The sequence below is a fragment of the Eschrichtius robustus genome, chromosome 1, assembly GCF_028021215.1.
Source record: "Eschrichtius robustus isolate mEscRob2 chromosome 1, mEscRob2.pri, whole genome shotgun sequence".
NCBI lineage: Eukaryota > Metazoa > Chordata > Mammalia > Artiodactyla > Eschrichtiidae > Eschrichtius > Eschrichtius robustus.
Window position 1 is genome coordinate 161,827,760 of NC_090824.1, and position 19,572 is coordinate 161,847,331.

Consider the following 19,572-nt stretch of genomic DNA (forward strand, 5'->3'; position numbering starts at 1 on the left):
TCTGCAAGCCCCACTTCCAGATCACTGGCCTGCACTGCCTCCCACTGGCCACTTCCTGATGGCCCCTGCATGATGTGAGGGGGTGGGGGGAGAGGGGTACCCCTGGAGCTCTCCTCCCAGCCCTGGAGTGGAGTTGCCAGTGGCCTCTCAGGAACCAGTGTGCTGGGCCAGGAACGCCCCGCCCACTTGGCAGAGCCCTGGCCCCTCCCATCCCACACTGCACCCCGCCCTGGGGCTCCTGCAGCTCTGAAAGCAGCCCAGGTTCACTGAGTTTCTAATAGTTTCTCCAGCCCACCACTCCAGTTGCAGAGAAAATGGCAACTGCCGCAGGGGAAAACCAGCAGCCTCTGCCTGTCTTCCTGGCGTGGGAAGGGAGCAAAGGCATTTGTGAAGACAGCCTCCGCACAGGCCCCGCCCCGGGCACTCACCTGGCAGCAGCTATGGCCCTGGGGCTGCGTGGGTCTGGAGGAGGAGAATTGAGGGGAAGAGTCCTGGCCCCTCCGGTGGGAACCACCCCCAGTAGTCTCCTCCCTCTCTGTAGTCGGGCAGGTGACACAAGAATGCCGGGGCTCGGGGAGGACTCAGGGTGGGGACACCAGCCCAAGTCAAAGCCCATTTTGACGGAGCAATGATGAACCACAGCGAGAGTTCAGGGGGTGATATAAATATATTTTGGAAGCTGCCTGTGTACTCTGGGGTGAAGAACCAGCACAGAGGGCCCCCCAGGCCCAGCCACCTCCTCCCCCATCTCTCCACAGATCCACCCCACCCGCGTCTGTCTCTCTCTAGGCTTCAGGATGAGGGTCAAGAGGGGTCTCCAGGGAGATGAGGGGGAAGTGTCGGGGGGCTAGGTGGCAGCAGCAGAGTGGCAGCATCATGCCCCAGGGCTGAGGGGCAGGAGACCAGCACTCTCCAGCTTGGGGCCTCAGGGCCTATTCCTCCAGGGCCTTGGGAATGTGGGGTGTGGGAGAGGCGCTAGGGAGGACCCACGCGCCCTACTTCGCCCTTCCCTGTCCATCCCAGACCTACTCAACTCCCACTGTGCCTAAGAAAATGGGATGGCATGAGGGGTGGGCACCAGGGGCATGTGGGAGGGGGAGAGGGAGGAGGAAGGGAGGGAGGGAGGAGGTGGAGGGAAGGAGGGAGGGAGAGACGACTGAAACCCCCACCCCCAGGCCAGCTACAATCAGGAGGGTGGGTGGAGAAGGCAGCAGGTCCCCAGAAGGCCAGGAGGACCAGGAAAGGGGCAGGTGCCCCCACGGCCCTTGTGGTCACTGCAGCCGGGCCTACCACTAACAGCCCAGCAGCTCCACGCGAAGGGTGATGCGGTTGTGCCAGGCCACAGGCAGGATGCGCACAAAGCGAGCCAGGAAAGGCACCTCAAACATGTTCTTCTTGTGGGAATTATTGTCCATGTTGCCAGGGAAGATCTGGAGACAGAGAGGGGGTCAGGAGGGCCCCAGAGCCAGCCTTCCTCCCCTCAGGGCCCCAGATCCCACTCGCAGGGCACCCCTGGAGTGGGGAGGGAAGGACAGCTGGACACACACTCACCTTGCTTTCCACAGCACCCTGGTCCCTGTACTCAGTCCAGTTCACACCATCGTCACCATAGGCCACCTTGTAGGCTGCCACATACTGGATGTGGCCAAAGTCTCGGGCCCCCTGGGTGATGATGCCGGTCACTCGCTTCTGAGAGCCCAGGTCAATCTACAGGAAAAAAAAAATCCACCCCATCTTCTTTGCTTGGACCATCTCCAGTAAGGTGGGAAAAGGCAGACACACTGGGGCATACAATCTAGTTTTGGGAAAACTACTTCACTTGGCAGAGCCTCAGTTTTCCATCTATAAAATGGGCATAAATAATCCCACCTACTTTGTCAGACACTGTTAAGCACTTTTCTGCAATGAAGCTCAGATTTCAGAGCCTGGGCTCCAGCCAACTCACTGCCAACTCCTCATAGGATAGGAACAGGGACAGGGGAGGCCACAGCCTATAGGGACATGAACTGCTCCTGAGGCCCCTGCAGGGCTGTCCACAGCCTGACATTGGTCCTGAGGGACTCCAAAGGCAGGCAGCTCCTCACGGAACCCAGCCCCACAGGCTAATGTGCTTGTTGGGGCCTAGAGATGCCCCTCCTGCCCCCCGGTTCCCTGCCCATCCCAGGGAGCCTGCCAGCTGCCCCTGGGCAGGCAGTGCCAAGACCCAGGCTGCAAACCCAACTCACTGCCAACAAGCGGGTGAGCCCCAGGCAAATCCTCACCCTGCCGGGACCCAGTTTCCTCATCTATAAAATGAGTGGATGCTCTGGTTTTCCATGACTCTCCTGCGCTTCCCAATTTCAATGAAATCCAAGGGCTGTCACATGGTGTGTTCTCAGACGGCAAGTTAGAGAGCATCCTCTGAGTGCAGGCAGAGAAATCCTGAGGTGTCCCTCCTCCGTCCTGCCCTGCTGTACGTGGGCTCAGCCTTATCACCCTGTGGCAGCCAATGGAGGTGGCCCTATCCCTACACACACACCACACACACACACACACACACACACACACACACACACACACACTCACCACCTGGGGCTGGGGGCCTTGGTGGAAGCATCACTGAGCTCCCCTACCATCCCCCCCTCTGGAGTTACAGAATCAGGAGAAAGGTGGGGATATGAGAGGAAGAAGGAGCAAAGCCGAACACAAACAAGGCCGTGCAGAAACTCCCTCTTGGGGAGCAGAAGCCTGGGTTGGGCCAGGGTCATAGATCCAACAGCCCCACCCAAACCCACCCAACGCCAGCCTACCCCAGCCCTGCACCCCAGGGGGAGCCTGACCCACCTGCAGCCACTCAGAGGCACTGTTGGTCTGGGCGGTCCAGGCGTTGAACTTGCCCTGATTATCCAGCCGTGCAAAGGAGGGATACCAGCTAAAGGCACTGAGGCCCCAGGTTTTGTAGAAGCTGGAGGCTGTGATCTGCTTGCTGGGGATGGTGTTGTTCTTCAGGCCTAGGGGTTCAGCGCATCCTGCCAACAAGGGGGGTGCTGTCACCCAGATCTGGGGTCCACAGCCTCCCAGGGGTGTGAGCGTGAGGTGGTGAAGGGGAAAGAACTCTGTGGCTCCTGACCGACCTCTGGCATCCTCTTGGACAACAGACGGAAGATCCTTCCACCTTTTAGGGCCAACCGTTCTATTTGCTTACCGACAGCCCCACCTACTCCTCATCTCAGCTCCCACCCCGCGCCCCTCACTTGCTCTGCACAGATCACCCACCGCTCTTCTCCCTCTGCACCAGGGCAGGCCCTGATCTACCACCTCCACCCTCCTTCAAGGCCTGACTCATGGGACACCTCCTCCAAGAAGCCTGCCCTGACCACCTCACTTGGGTGGGACTTCTCCCTCCTCTGGACTCACAGCACTTCCTCTGTCACTCCTACAGTACAGCTGCTATTCACACCGCTGAGTCCTGGGATAACCGTCAAGATTGCTAATAACAACCATCTCACTGACTCAGTGCCGACTTCAGTCATTTAATCTACCACACAAAAACCGGAACGAAGAGGATATTTGTAACCCCATTCCACAGATGAGAAAACTGAGGCTGGGAGACATTAAGCATTGTGCGCAAGTCTCACACACACACACACACACTCCTAATCACCATGTCACACTGTGACACTATCTCCACCATTCCTGCACCCACCCAGAGCCGTGAAGGCCTGCCTGGTGGTGACCCAGCGATGAGCAGGACAACATTCCTGCTCTCTAGCAGGTGGAAGCCGAAAAGTCAGAACTCCTGGGGCTCAGGAACGACCCTGTATCCCTGCCCCACAGCCCCTCCCAGAGGGCCTTCACACACTCACTACCTGGCATGCTGTCAGAGAGGCCTGGGAGGGCTACCTGAGAAGCTGGCCTTGGTTTCACTCAGGCCTGCTCCAAACACTCAGGAATGTGCCGGGCTGTTCTGCACCTGCAGGTGGCCAGAACAGTTGGGAAAGGGCAGGAGATAAAACTCCCAAAAGAACGAAGGGCATGTCTCACACGTGGCAGAATCACCACTACACAACTGCCTGTCCCTTTGCAAAATCAGGAGTGGGAGAGTGGGCTTGGAAAGTCATGGCTCCATCTGGGAGCTGACTATAGTACCCAGTGCTTTACCTCACTGTCTCCCCACACGCTTGCTCCCTTGCCAATAAAGAATTTGCCTCCAGAGTGTGCTGATGCCGACCAATCGTACCATCTCCTCGTGACGGTGGTGCACCAGGTAACCTCCACCCTGCTCCCACAAAGAGAGGCTGCTGGGCTGGGAGCTTGCTCATCCCACAGCTCCAGACCTGGAGGGCCATGAGCCCGGCACAAGCCTGGAGCACTCTGCAGAGGATGCCAAGGCATCATTTGCCCACGGTGGAACCTTCTACAGATCATCTGCTTCCAGCAGTTCATGCCCCCATCACTTATGGCATGTCAGACAGCCTTCCACATAAAATGCAACTGGGCAGGGCACCAAGCCGAGAGCAGGACTGTCAGCTCCACCACTTGCTATGTGACCCTGGGAAGTCCCTCCCCTCTCTGGTCCTCAGACTCCCCATCTATAAAATGAGGTGCCAGAGCAGTGCTTCTCACAGCTCACCTGGGGACCTTGTTAATATGAGGATTCTGTCTCAGAAAGTCAAGGGTGGGGCTGGGAGTTTGCATTTCTACAAGCTCCCAGGTGATGCTCATCCCGCTGGTCCATGGAGCTCACTTTAGTAGAAGGCTCTAATCTGCCCAATCCATTGACTCCACCACCCTGATCCAAGCCACCTTATCTTCCCACATGTCTCCCCCCTCACTCACAATGGCCCTCTGCCCCCATTCTCCCTATACAGCCTAAGGGATCTCTTCTAGACCCAACTCTAATCGTGTCCTATTAGCACTCCCTCCACAATGGCTGCCCCTTGTTCTCAGGATAAAGACCTGAATCCTTAAAATGGTCTACATGGCCCGTGCCTGGTCCATCTCTGCCCACCTCTCCAGCCTCATCACCCACCAAGCTACCCCCTCATTCTCTAGGCTCCAGCTCCACTGGCCTCCCTTCTATCCTTTACATGCCCCAGGGCCTTTGCATATGTCAATTCCTTGCCTGGGATGCCCTTTCCAAGTTCTTCACACGGCTTGATCTCCATCATTCAAGCCTCTACTCAAACGCCATCCCAACACAGCAGTCCCCATGCCATTCCCTCTCTTCACCCCAAGTCACCCTCATCACATCTCCCTCTCATGTTTCCTTCATAGTTCTTACTGCTATCTGAACTTTCTTTTATTTGCTCGTTGTCTCACATCAGCCTCCCTCATTAGAATGCAATTTCCATGAGGTCAGGGATCTCAACTATATTGCTCCCTAGAGCCAGGCACTCAGAAGGAGCTTAATAAATATCTTAATAAATGTCTACTGAGTTAAATAACTAATCAATTCACCAAGGACACCTTGCCTGCTGGTGAAGAGGAATCCTGGTGCAGGGCATGCCCAGAAATGTCCAGACCTCAGCCCCACGCATGTGCACACAGGCACACACCAACACTCTCCAGGTGATCCGAATGCCTACAAGGGAAAGGAGATGGTCCAGTCCTTGAGGGAAGCAGACAGAAAAACTTCACTTCCTCGGCTCGCCAGACTCACCCTCTCTTGGCCTTGGAGGTAACCGGCTGTGACAGGCCTAGGCCGGCAATTAGCCAAAGGCTTCAGACTATGACAGTGAGTAGTGAGGGACTCCAGGGAGAGGAGCCCAGGGTGGGGGGCCCCAGACCTGTCTCTGTCCTTTACCAACTGCCTGAATTTCCTTTTAGCAAAAGGCAAAGTCTTTAACTTCCCACTTAAAACAGTTAGGCTTGGGGGACTTCCCTGGTGGTCCCGTGGTTAAGACTCCATGCTCCCCATGCAGGGGACCTGGGTTCGATTCCTGGTCGGGGAACTAGATCCCACATGCATGCTGCAACTAAGGATCCCGCATGCCGCAACTAAGACCTGGCACAGCCAAAATAAATAAATATTAAAAAAAAAAAAGAACAATTAGGCTCAAAAAGCAGTGACGCTGGGAGCAAGAATATGCTGGCTCAAGTTCATACTTAAAAAAAAGACTAAACCCAGAGAGTCACTGAACTGAGCTCTGAGTGGTATTGGGCAGTAACTAAAACGGGATAACAGAAAGAGGTGCCACAGAGGGTGGAAGGGGGAGCAGAGGGTGGGTCTTGGGTTAAGACAAGAAAGAGAGCCACCTCTGCTCTGCAGCTCTGCCTAGTGAGCCCTACAGTTCTGCTGGTGGCCAGCAGGTGGCACTGTGGCTGCAAAAAGAGGGAAATATCCAGACCTCAGAGAAGGCAAGGCTGGGCTGAGCTGGGCAGAGACAAGGCCCTCAGCCCAAGCTCTGCACCCTGACCTCTCCAGTGGTGAGATTTTTTTATGACTCAGCAGAAACCTATCCCTTTCTGGTCCCCCATCCCTCCATCTGAGAATCTCTCAGGAAAGGGCAACAAGAATCACCATCCCCAGGGGACTTCCCTGGAGGTCCAGTGGTTAAGACTTCACCTTCCAATGCAGGGGGTACAGGTTCGATCCCTGGTCAGGGAGCTAAGATCCCATATGCCTCTCAGCCAAAATACCAAAACATAAAACAGAAGCAATATTGTAACAAAATCAATAAAAACTTTAAAAATTGTCCTCATCAAAAAAATCTTTAAAGAAAAAAGCACCATCTCCAGCCCTATGACCCTAGAAGTCCCCATGTTTCTCTTGAATGCAGGCTACAGGTTTGGGGGAAGAAACAGTGGATGGGTAGGTGTCAGAAGCCCAGGGATTCAGACCAACTTTTAATACCTACCAGTTGTGTGCCCCTGATAAACAATTTATCTGGGCCTCATTTTCCTCATTCATTCATTCACTCACTCACCCATCAATATTTACTGAGTGCCTATGAGCCAGGCTCTGTTCTAGGCACTGGGAATGCAGCAGTGAACAAACAAACTCCTTGCCCTCGTGGAACTGACATCTGCAAAACAGAACTAATGCTACATGTTCTAGAAGCTCAAGGAACCAATCAGAGTAAGTGAAAATATTTTGAAAATTGAAGTGGTGTCTTTTTTCCTCTACCAACCAGCAAAGAGCAAACACCTGGGCAGCACTGCTGATGGCCAGGTGATCCCTCTCGTGGCCATCTCCTGTGAGAGTCTAGGTTCCTGGGCCTTGCTGCCACCCTACTCAGCTCAGCTTGGCTGAGAAAAGAGGGGGCAGGGAAAGCCATCGCCGAGGATTACAGAGCCTCCAGCACTCACCATTCAACTCACAGCCAAGGAGCTCAAAGCGAAGGGTGCAGCCCCGGTGGCAGATCACGGGCACCAGTCTCACATACTGCACCTCCAGAGGGGTTTCAAACAGGTTGACCTTCAGGCCGCTGTTGTCCACATTACCCATAAATATCTAGGAGGGAAGAGGCAGATTGGAGGAGTGGGTCAGTGTGGGCAGTCCCACTTCCTGGAGTGGTCTCCCCTTCCTCTTTGGGCCTGGAGGCAGAGGTGGGCTTTGCAGAGCCAGGAGGGGCTCAGCCCTTCCTCTGACCACCCCACAGCCCTCAACACAGATTCCCCTTTTCAGATCTTCCTTGGTCACCACGGGGCCTGGGCATAAACCCCTGTCTTTCGCACAGGGCCACCTATGATCTATAGGGTGCCTCTGTGCAAATTAGGAAAAGGTACTCCTTTCTCAAAAGACTTTTTTATAACAATTTTCCCACAGATAGAAGTACACAAACATGACGTGAATGGTGCTGACTTAGTAATGACACCCTTGAGCAGTGTACAACCTGTATGACTGTACATGGTATCCCTGACGGCTCTGAATGCATCCCATATCCACCACTACCGCCACTCTCAACAAGTCATTGAACCTTTTTGAGTCTCACTATTCTTATCTATAAAGTGGGGCTATCACTTTTAACCACAGAGCACGGGCACAATCTGGGTTTCCCAATTTCTTCAAACCAAGATACACCTGAAAACCCACCTCATGGCCAATCAGCCAGGGCACCCTCACCTCAATGGGGGCCCTCAAACAGCGCTGGAGCCCCAGGGGTTGCTGACCACAGCCCTTCTTTAGGGCTCACAACAAACCTCACCTTATCTCCTGACTCCCCTGCACCCTGGATGAACTGGAACTTGCGCCCAGTGGTGCTGTAGGCCACCTTGAAAGTCTTCAGGTACTCGGCACTGCCTGCGCGGCTAGCACCCTGCGTCACCACGCCCGTCACCCGCATCTTCCGCATCAGGTTCACCTGGACCAGGACAGGAAGGACAGAACCCCTATCTCCCAGATTCTTTTCACCCCCATCACTCCCCCAGCCCAGAAGGAGAACAGCCCAAGCAGGACAAATAAGGGAGGCTTTCTCATCTGGCCCTCTCCAGGCTTTGGACCCAGTGCTCAGGGAAGCACACAAGGACAAGCTTCCAGAGGCCTCGTACAGTGCAAAGAGACCCTCTACAGCCTAGCGTTCACTCCCCCTCATCCTGCCCACGCACTCCAGGCCCCCCAAAGCTGCCCTCTACTTAAAGATACTTCACCCGTGGGAACCTGCTACCATGCTACCTGGACCCCGGTTATGAACCCTCCCGTGGTGACCCCCAAATGCAGGCGCACTCATCCCGCCTTCTCCATTCCCATCACGCTACGCACCCCTGAGCCGTCCCTTCCATACCTGGATCCAGGGGTTTCTGTCGTAGTTGCTGGACGTCCACGCGTTGACAATGCCCGTGAGGTGCAGGCGGGCCAGATCCGGGGCCCAGCGCTGCAAACCCATGAAACCCAAGTGCATGGACGAGGCGGAGATCTGGGAGTCGGCGATAGCGCCCGTCTCCATGCCCAGCGGCGAGATGCAGACTGAGGGGGGAGGGGGCAGTCAGAGGGCCACCCGAGCAGGCGGGGCCCAGAGGACACAAGAACAAGACAGTGTGGCCTCTGCCGGGGACCCAGAGCAGAGACCATGAAGGGACAATGAGGGCCAAGGAGGAGGTACCAAGACAAGGTGCACAGTGAGGAAGAGAGGGGCCGGGCAGAGTCACTGGGGGTTGGGACCCTGGGCTGCCAGAAGGTTCTAGGGCAGGCCGGCACTCATGGTACTGCCATGACTGGCAGCTGATGTCCCCCACCAGGCTGCAGTAGGTGGTCTCGTTTTTACAGGATATGGAGCAGCAATTATTCGAAGGGGGGGGTGGGCTGCTGAGCGAATACCAGCGTGGCCTCCTCTTCCTTTGTGTCCCTGCCCCATCAGGAGGACCACCACATCCAGCCCAGTCCCTGGCTCCCCCAGGAGGACGGCCTTGGAAGAAGCAATGCCTCAGACAGCAATGAACAGTACTCGTACTGCACATAAAGCAAGAAGCACATCTGCCTGGAGTTTTCTAGAATCCCACTGGCAGGAGTTTTCTGGATGGGGTGTGAGTGCCATTCTGTTTTCCCTCATATCCTTTGCCCCTTCTAGCTACTGGTCCTGACCCAGCCATCTGGGAAGCTGCCCCTGGCCAAGCGATGTGGTCCTTGGGGGCCGAGCCTGTGTGCCTGGGGCTCAGCTCCCAAGCAGAGAACCCGGGACAGATCCACTCTTATTCCAACACCCCAGGCTCACGCCGAGCTCGGTGTCTGACATTCTCGCAGGGAGAGTGAGGCACAAGGGAGGCCATACACCCAAGATCAGAGCCCGCCACTGGCTGAGCAGAGACCTGAACCCAGGTCTGCTCTGTCCTCACAGAGCCCATGCCCACACCCAGAGGGCCCCAAACGTGCATTCTTTGGGCCTGTGGGGTCCTGCTGGGCTCCAAGGAAACACACTATGTAACAGATAAGGAGGGGCTGCAAAGGTCTCTCTGGGGGTGTTCCTCCAGCTTTGTGGTCGCCTCCTGCCTTCTGCCCCAGGTGCTGCCATATCCAGCCTGGGACAGACCCCAGGCCGAGGAGCGGAAGGAGGCTAGATGAGTAATCCCCACTCAGGCACACCCAGGGTTACCTGGGCTCCCAGCACGGTAATTAGTGGGCCCACCTGGCCCCACCCAGGGCTCCGTGGGCCTTGGCGACCCCGCTCCCCCGCATTCCTCCACCCAGTATCTCAGACACATCGGCCTCAGCCCAGGGCCCAGGGCCCAGGCCCTCGGGGCTGTCTCCTCTAAGATGAAGGGCGTCACAGGCACTTCATCTGCTCTCCCCCAGAAGCCGGCTCCCACGGGGCTGGCCCTGCCCTCCCTCCTCCTCCTGGAGCCCAGCCCCACATCTGCCGACAGCAGGACCGCTTGCCCCCTGCCCGCAGTGCTCACTGACAGACCCACCGGACTGCAGACGTCTGGCACCACCACCCCTACTCCCCCCACCCCTGCGCCTAGACATGGCCTCGCCTGCCCCACAGCAGGTGAGGAAGAGTCCTGGTTTGTGGGAGGGACCCCAGCCAGGCCAGGAGGGAGACGGCGTGCACAGACATTGCTGGCCAGGTCTGCCGGGTACCCGCCCAGCGCCGTTCTGTGGCCGCGTGGATGACCAAGCAGGCCAGGCGGGTCAGCCCCTCTGCACACGCAGGGCCTCTGAGCACCTGACCGTGAGGGGATGACCCAGCCTGCCCAGGCCTCTCCCTCTTCCCAGAGCTCTGTGATGAAGCCAGAGGTCAAACCTGGGCCAGAACTGTCAGACCCTGAGGCTCAAACCTTATTAACTAACCTCCTGGGCCCCAAAAGATTAAGAATCTGTTGGTTTTCCCCTCTTGGTAGAAAAATGCCAAGACTTTACCCTAATGCTGTGTGTCTGGTTCATGGTGACAGAAAATAACACTCCCACGACCTCTGGGGTTACCACCAGCCCTCACTCCCCTGCAGGGACATCAGGCCTGGCCTGCGGTCCCAGGAGAGAGGGCCAGGCAGGAAGAAGCCTGGGGAGGGACAACAGGGTCCCGCGCCCCTCCCCACACACCACCCTGGCCTAACTGAGGCTCTGTCCCCTGCCTCAGCGCACCCTGACGCAGGAATAAGGCTGGCACACTGCCTGGGCTGCCAGGACTGTGGCTCAGGGTCTGCCCCCTGGAACAGGCACCCCCAGATACTCACCGATCTCACAGTGGATGCCTGTGTAGCCATGAGGGCACTTGCAGATGTACTGGGTGAAGACATCCCCTCGGTGGAAGTCGTCAATCACATGGCATTCGGCATCACTGTGGCAGGGATTTGGGAAACAGGGACCTGGGGAGAGGGAGGCAGGTGAGATGGGCAGGTGATCAGGAAGGAGCTGGGGACAGGCAGCAGCAGATGGGCCAAGCCCAAAAGGACCCTCCGCCCAAACTCGGCCCACTGCCCGCCTCCCCCAACCATCTCGTCCCTCCCCCCTCCCAATCTGCCCGATGGGGCCTGGGCCAGCCTGGAGCCAAGAAGGGTCACGGGTAGGCGAGTCAGCCCAAGTGAAGGAAGCACCCAGCTTCCCAAGTGGCCTGGGAGCTTCCAGGGAAAAGCTGGTGGGCAACAGGAGGGGTGCTGGGGACCAGTGTCCACTTCGGGAGGAGCTCAGCCCAGCAGCCTGGGCTGCAACTGGGAGCCAGTGGGAAGCAGCAGGCATGGCCCAGGGCGGGTACCTCTCTCAGTCTCATTGCATATGAGGCCTGTGAAGCCTTCAGGGCAGAGGCAGTGGAAGGGGGGTTTTCTGTCCTGGTCCAACAAGCAGGTCCCACCATGCAGGCACTGGCTGGAGTCACAGAAGTCACCTGCAATGACAGTTCTGAGTCAGGAACAAGTCGTTCATCGAGTAAATATCTGGGGGGCCAACTACCATGTATGTCCTGGGCCCCTGAGACAGAGAAATCAGATGCAGTCCAGGCCTCAAGAAGCCAGAGGAAAGAGGCGGACAAGTCACCACGTAATGAAGACGGACCATGAGCTCTGACAGAAGCCTGCATGAGGGGCCCCCGGAGGATGGTTTCTGCCAGGGAGCAGGAAGTTTCAGAGGTGGGGACATCTGAGCTAGTTTAAAAGTCAGAGAGGGAGGGACTTCCCTGGCTGTCCAGTGGTTAAGACTCTGTGCTTCCAATGCAGGGGGCACAGGTTCGATCCCTGGTCAGGGAACTAAGATCCCACATGCCCTGCAGCATGGCCAAAAAAAAAAAAAAAAGTCAGAGTGGGAGGGTGTCGGGCTGGGGAATGAGGAAAGAACTTTCTTCAGAAAAGCAGAAGCACAGAGGACATGGTATGCTGGAGAACAGTAAGACATTGCTGAAAAGGGAGACTGGTAGGGACTCTTAAGAATGACAAGTTTAGACTTTTCATCCTGCAGAACAGGGTTCTTAACCTTCCTTTAGTCTCCCCACCATTGTCCCCCACGAAAAAAAGTCAGAGATCCTCAAGCATGAGGTGGGAGTGGGGAAGTCATTTCTTAGTTGGGGATGGAGAATGTCAAGAAAAGGCCATCTGCAGAGATGTGGATGGGCTGCCCAGGGTGGGGAGGCATCCTGTAGCTACACAAAGATCCCTCTGGCTCTGTGTGGAAATATGACTGGAGCAGGTGAGGTAGGAAACCAGGAGAGCATCAAGGAGGCTGTCACAGGCTCCTGGTAAGACAGGAAGTCAGGCGAAGGGGTGAGGAGGAAGGACAGATTTGAGAAAAACTGGACGACTAGAGGTGGGAAGAGGGCTAGAGAGGACATCACAGCTTCTGGCTGGGGGCCTGGCTGACACATGTGCACTGTTAGCCTGTCCCCGATCCCTTGATTCGAGTGAACTTCAGCTCACTAGGTCAGCCAGGCCTGCGGAGCACCTTCTAGCTGACCTTAGCATCCCAGAAGGGCTGCCTCAGACCCCACACCCAAACCCGTCATTTGGGGTAAAACATGAGACATCTTTTTTCCTCCCTGCAGAGTCAAGCCATCCCAGGCTGGAGGCCCTCCTGAGATCCCAAAGCCCCAGAGACCTGGGCCGGGGCTCCAGCGAAGGGAACACTGTTAATGAGCGATGGAGGCCTCAGAGCTCCACCTCAGCGTGCGCCTCAGGAGCTTAAGGCGGCTCCCAATGAGCTATTAGTCATTGGCTTTAAATAGCAGGTTAATCCCCTCCCTGACCTGACAGGCGGCGGGCACTGCCACGGCAGAGGCTTGAGAATGGCCAGAGCCCTGGGCTTCTGACCTGGCAAGGTCCAACTCCCCTCTCTCCCCCTCCCAAAGTGCCCTCTCCCTGTACTGCTCCAGGGCAAAGCAGGTGAGTGGGAAAAAGGGAAAGGGAAAGGTCTCCCCTACCTGGCAGGCCCTGACTCACCTGCGCACTGACTGACTCACCTGCGCACTGCAGCTGTGGTACTTCCCCCTTCCCACAAAGCCAGGTCACCCTACACAAAACCACCTTTGGGATTTCAGGGTCCTGCCCTCTTTGGGAGAGTTCCCCAGGGACATTTTGCCAGGGCTCAGGCTCTGGGGCCAGAGAGGAGTGGCAAGGGACTTTTAAGACCCAGCCAGCTCTCCATGTCTCGGGGGAGCTTGGAGTGGCCTTAGGCTTCCACTCCAGGCCTGGGGGTCAGACTGGCACCGGATGGCAGAGCCAGGGCTCAGCTGGGACCCACCCCCGCCCCCAACTTGCTTCAGCCAATCCTATTTCTATGAGAAAATGATGGAGGGGGTGCCTGAAGAGTCTTTGCCATCTCCTCCCACCCCGTGGGCACCCTTTCCTCAGCCCACTGTGAAGCGAATGGGGCACCCCCATGACCAGCTGGACCAGCAGGCCCAGCTGCCAGCAGGATGTATCCTAGGCGGGGGAGGAGGACCAAGGAAGATAAAGCAGCAGCCCAAGGCCGCAGGGGGAGGGGGGTAGTCAGGAGCCGCCACCTCAGGAGGGAGCCCTTTTCCAAGTCCCTCCCCAGGCTCCTCGCCCCCTCTGGGGTCCCACCTGGAGGCCCTTCCATTCCACCGACTCCCTAGCCCTTCGCTTATCTGACCAGACACCTACTTTTAAGCAGAGGATAAAATTCCAGCGAACTGACCAGCCGCCAGGGCTGGGAAGGGAGTTACCAGGGAAAGTTGGCTGGAGAAGACTTATCAATACAAGAGTCCTAGAAACTTCCTGGTGGAAGGAACGCGCGAGTCAGACACAGTTCAGTGGCCTCATTTTACAGATGGGAAAAGAGAGGCCCTACACAGCGGATTCCTTTGTTCTGTGTAAGCCACATCCCTGGGGGAGGCTGGGCTGTCACCCAGTGTCCCGAGTCCCCGCCCAGCGCTCAAGCCTCTATCACCGGCCAAAACCCCTCCGGCGCGGATACAGCAGGAGAGGCCGAGAGCATGCCCGCCTCCCTCCCGGGCGCAGCCGGAGAGGTCGCCCCTCCGCTCGGCGCCGGCTCTTTGACCAAGTTTGTAAACAGTGGAAGTAGAGGGAGGGCGCGGCGGCGAACTTCCGAGCGGCGCGGAGAGGAGGGGCGAGTGCGAGAGGGCGGCGCGATCGACTCACCGGAGAAGGCGAAGAGTCCTGAGGCGCAGAGGAGCGCGCCGCAGAGCGCGGCCAGCAGACGGGGACCCGGCATGGTGTGGGGATGCGGGCCCGAGACCCGGTGCTTGGGCTGTTCAGACCCGGCGGTTCTCACTCCTTCTCCTGGACGGGAATAAATCAGGCAGCGCAGCACCTCCCACTGGGCCACGTGCTCCGCCCAGGCCCGCCAGAGGCGGACTCGGGGCGGGGCTCCGCGGCTGGGAGAGAATGGGGGGGGAAGCGAGGGCTTCGCGGCCACCCACTCCAGCCCCGGCCACGCCCGGCGTCCCGCGTGGTGCTGGTGACCAGGCCCTGAGTCCTGAGTCGACTGGGCTAGAAAGGGCTCAGAAGGAGCTGTTTGTTCTTTGCTTTTTGTTTTTTAAACTGTTGGCTTCAGAAAATATGCTAAACCTTATTCATAACAAGAAAAACGCAAATTACGAGTACCATGTTTCAGTTATCAGATTGGCAAGTATCAAATTATTAGCGCACCGTTAGTGCGAGTCTACGGGAACAGGCTCAAGCATGCATTGTTGGAGAAAATGTAAACTGGTTCAAGTTATCAAGAGAGCTGTGTGGTAGTATCTATGAAAATGACAAATGCTGAGACAGTAAGACCTAGCAATTCCACTTATAGGAATTCACTCTACCAAAACTCACACGTACAAAATGACATATACACAACGATATCATAGTATATCATAGCAGCATCCTTTGAAACGGTAAGAGACTTAAAAAAAAAGGAATCAGCATACTTTTTCTGTAAAGGGCCAAATAGAAAATACTTGAGGATTTTCAGGCCATAAAGTCTCTGGGCCAACTATTCACCTCTGCCCTTGTAGCAGGAAAGCACCTCAATATTCCAGGAAATGAGCATAGCGGTTGCTAAAGGGGAAGGTAACCAGGGTGTCAGGGTGGGAAGAGACTTGCTTGTCATGGTTGACTTTTTCCTAAATGATTCTTTTTTATCGTGTGCAGGTATTACCTATTTACAAAAAATAATAATAATAGTTTTAATAATAGTGTTCTAGTCAGACTAGACACAGGAAAAAAAAAAAAAAAGCAGCCAGATATCTCCCCTACCACGTATGTTGATACCTAGGTTAGGACTAGAGTCAGACATAACTACTGGCCAGAGGCCTTTCTTAAAACTATTCAGGGGGCTTCCCTGGTGGCGCAGTGGTTGAGAGTCTGCCTGCCGATGCAGGGGACATGGGTTTGAGCCCTGGTCTGGGAAGATCCCACATGCCGTGGAGCAACTGGGCCCGTGAGCCACAATTACTGAGCCTGCGCATCGGAGCCTGTGCTCTGCAACAAGAGAGGCCGCGATAGTGAGAGGCCCGTGCACCGCGATGAAGAGTGGCCCCCGCTTGCCACAACTAGAGAAAGCCCTTGCACAGAAACAAAGACCCAACACAGCCATAAATAAAATAAATTAAAAAACAAAAAACAAAAAACTATTCAGAAGGAAAAACACTACCTATGATCAACTCAATAGCCACAGAAAAAGCATTTGGTAAAAAACCCCTTCATGATAAAACAACAAACCAGGAGTAAAAGGGAGCTTTCTCATCTGATATAGAATATCTATGAAAAACTTACAACTAATATCATGCTTAATGGTGAAAGACTGAACGTTTCCCCTACAATCAGCAACAAGATAAAGATATCTGCTCTCACCCCTTCTATTCAACACTGCAATGGAGGTTCTAGCCAGGACAATTAGGCAGGAAGTAGAAATAAAAGACATCCAGGTTGGAAAGGAAGAAGTAACACTATCTCTGTCTCTATTCACAGATGACACACTCATATATAGAAAAATCTAAAGAATCCACACACCAAAAAAAAAAAAAAAAGTCTAATAAAACCAATAAATGAGTTGAGCGAGGTCACAGGATACAAGGTTAATATACAAAAGTCTTGTGTAGTTTTTACACTGGAAATGAACAATACAAAAATGTGATTAGAGTTCAGTGGGATGGTATCTCCTTGGCCTGACTACTTTCTTACCCGGTACTAGATAATTTCAGGTCTTAGCTAGTGCTACAAAGACAACGCAACAATATGATGTGATTTGAATAAGGAGGAGGAAAGGGAGACATGTTTAAACAGGGTGGCCCGGAAAGGCCTCTTTAAAAAGGTAACTTTCACACTGACCCTGAATAAGAAGCCAGCCTTAGAAGGATCTGAGGAAGCAAAAGCTCTGAGAAAGGAACAGAACAGGAAGCTCAGAAATCGACCCCAATGTATACACCGATATGGTCAACTGAATTTTGACACAGGTGCCATGGCAATACAATGGAAAAAGGATGGTTTTTTCAATTAATGGCACTGGAAGAATCAGATGTCTATATGCCAAAAAAAAAATAAAAACAAAGTTAAACTTCACATCTTATACAAAATTTAACTCAAAATGGATCATAGACCTAACTCGAAAATGGAAAACTATAAAACTTCTAGAAGAAAGTCTGCATGACTTCTGTTTGGGTGATGAGTTTGAAATGCCATACTAAAAGCAGGATTCATGAAAGAAAAATTGATAAATTGGACTTCATCAAAAGTAAAGAGTTTGCTCTGTGAAAACACTGTTAAGAGAATTAAAGACAAGCCGCACACTAAGAAAACATTTGCAAATCACATATGTTGTAAAGAACATGTATCCAGAATAAAGAACTGTTAAAACTCAAAAATGAGAAAACACACAATCCAGCTTTTTATTTTTATTTATTTATTTATTTATTTTTCACCTATTCACTAAAATGTATTTGTAATTCTAAAATCAATACTTATGGAAAATTCACAGACATGCACAGAGTGGTGAAAAATTTAAGCTGCCTGACGTGCACGTTTCCAACTGAGGCTGAGCAAGATAACTCTGCTTTCTTGTCTCAGTTCTCATCCTGTAAACAAGTGTCTTGTCTACGGTCTATTTAGTGTTTTTTTTTTCACATTTTTGTGCTTTTTGTTGATCATTTTGCTGTTAAAATGCCCCCCAACATAGCGCTGAAGCGCTGTCAAGTGTTCCTAAGCGCAAGATGGCTGTGATGAGCCCTGCAGGGAAAATACACGTTTTAGATAAGCTTCATTCAGGTATGAATCGTGGTGCTGTTGGCTGTGAGTTCAGTGTCAATCAATCAACAGCCTGGTCCATCCAGAAAAAAGCAGAGGAAATTCACCAGTCTGTACATGAGGCCACTCAGAAGGTTTTAAAGCTAACATTTACAGTGCTACGGAAAAAGATGGAAGAGTAACGATATAGATTTGTGGATTCATGTGCTGATGACCGATAAAAAATGCGACAATCCAGCTTTTTAAATGGGCAAAAAATCTAAACTGGCAAAGGAGATAAATGGCTGGCAAATAAGCATACGAAGAGTTGCTCAACGTAATTTTTCACTAAGAAAATAGAAATGCAAACAACCATTTAATATCACTGCAGACCTACTGGAATGGCTAAAATCCAAAAAAACTTGATCATACCAAAGGCTGTCAATGATGCAGAGCAATAGGAACTCTCATTCACTGCCCATGAGGATGCAAGATGGTACAGCCATTTTGGAAGACAGTTTGGTGGTTTCTTATAAAGTTTAATATAGACTTACCATATGACCCAGGAGCAGTTACACTCTAGATGCTTACCCAAGTGAATTAAAACATATGTCAACATGAAAACCTGTACACAAATGTTTACAGCAGCTTCATTCATAGTCATCAAAAACTGGAAGCAACCAAGATGTCCTTCAGTAGGTGAAATGGCAAACTGTGGTGTAACCATATGATGGAATAGTTATCTGTGATAAAAAGTACTGAGATATTGATTCACACGACAACATGGATGAATCTTAAATGCATTTTGCTAAGATAGAGAAGACAGACCAAAAAAGCTAAACGTTATATGATTTCATTCACATAACATTCCGGGAAAAGTAAAACTATAGAGATGGAAAATGGATGAGTGGTTGCCAGGGGTTTGGGGAAGCAGGAGTGGTTAACCGCAAAGGGGAAGTATGGGGGAGTTTTTAGGTGATGGAATATTCTGTATAATACTAGGATGGTAGATACATGATGCTACCCAACTGCCAAATCCATAGACACTACAGCACAAAGAGTGAAATTTAACATATGCAAATTTTAAAAAATCAACCGGGATGCTGCAGGGCACCAGATTGTGACAAAAGAATCTAACTTTATTGCAAATGTATGACAAAACGTTAGTGAGAGTTGTTATATGAGGAGAGAAGTGGAGTGGAGAGGAACTGACCTAAGTAACTTTGGAAAACAGTGTTTTGACTGGAAACTATAAGACTGAAGACAAATGGAACTGTACATAATCCCTGAAACCTAGTCAGTAAAGTCAATAAAAGTCACTAAAATTGTTTTTCATGGGGATTCTGGTTAACATGTGCATGTATGCTGGGACTTAAACAAGTAAGTAAATGGATGGTTGATGGTAGGAGTCAGACTTCTCACTGTTGGAGAAGGAAGTTATAGATAAGCAAGGGAGGAGGCTGGAATAATCCACATGGTACTAGATTAATCAGAGATACCAGGAGGACTTCGTGTTTAACTTAACCTAGATACAAATGGGTAGGTACAGAAATTATTATAGATATGTGTGTATACAAGGGTTATAATACATATGTTTATTTCCTAGCTCTGTCTGCTGAGAGGGAGAAACAGTGACACCCCAGTAGCAATGAACACCTCAGTGCTCAGACCTTGGTCTCTAATACCATTCGCCAATAAAAGGGATGAGAGTTCCTTGGAGAAATGGCTGGTTCTAGGACAGGGAGAATATAAGATGAGCCTGGAGCATCCAGAAAGTGCTCAAATGCTCTCCAATGACAGCAGCTATGTATGCATTGGGAGATGGATTGGTGTTGTAGGCGGTGGGCTCCCTGTGGCTGGAGAGATTTAAGCAAAGGGCATGTGTCAGGGTGACAGTGTTTGAGAGGCACAGTGAGGACAGGTGATCTCTGAGGTCTATGCTCTAAGGTGCCGGTTTACAATTATGTATTTGTCAACACTGCCCAACTCCATCCAGGTGGAGAAGAAGGAAGAGTTTGCCTGGTCCAGGCCCTCCTCTTCGGCTCT

General features: G+C 53.0%; 1 protein-coding gene across 1 annotated transcript; it reads right to left on the bottom strand.

Moving 5' to 3' along the window:
• Positions 1–648: 648 nt before the first annotated feature.
• MFGE8 (milk fat globule EGF and factor V/VIII domain containing) lies at positions 649–14,636 on the bottom strand. Its single transcript, XM_068557459.1, has 9 exons — positions 14,461–14,636; positions 11,610–11,738; positions 11,092–11,223; positions 8,706–8,887; positions 8,130–8,285; positions 7,291–7,435; positions 2,824–3,008; positions 1,552–1,707; positions 649–1,430 (listed from the first exon to the last, which is right to left on the bottom strand). Exons 1-9 carry the CDS (start codon positions 14,531–14,533, stop codon positions 1,293–1,295), a joined length of 1,296 nt encoding a protein of 431 aa, XP_068413560.1. The 5' UTR covers positions 14,534–14,636; the 3' UTR covers positions 649–1,292.
• Between the last annotated feature and the right edge of the window lie 4,936 nt (positions 14,637–19,572).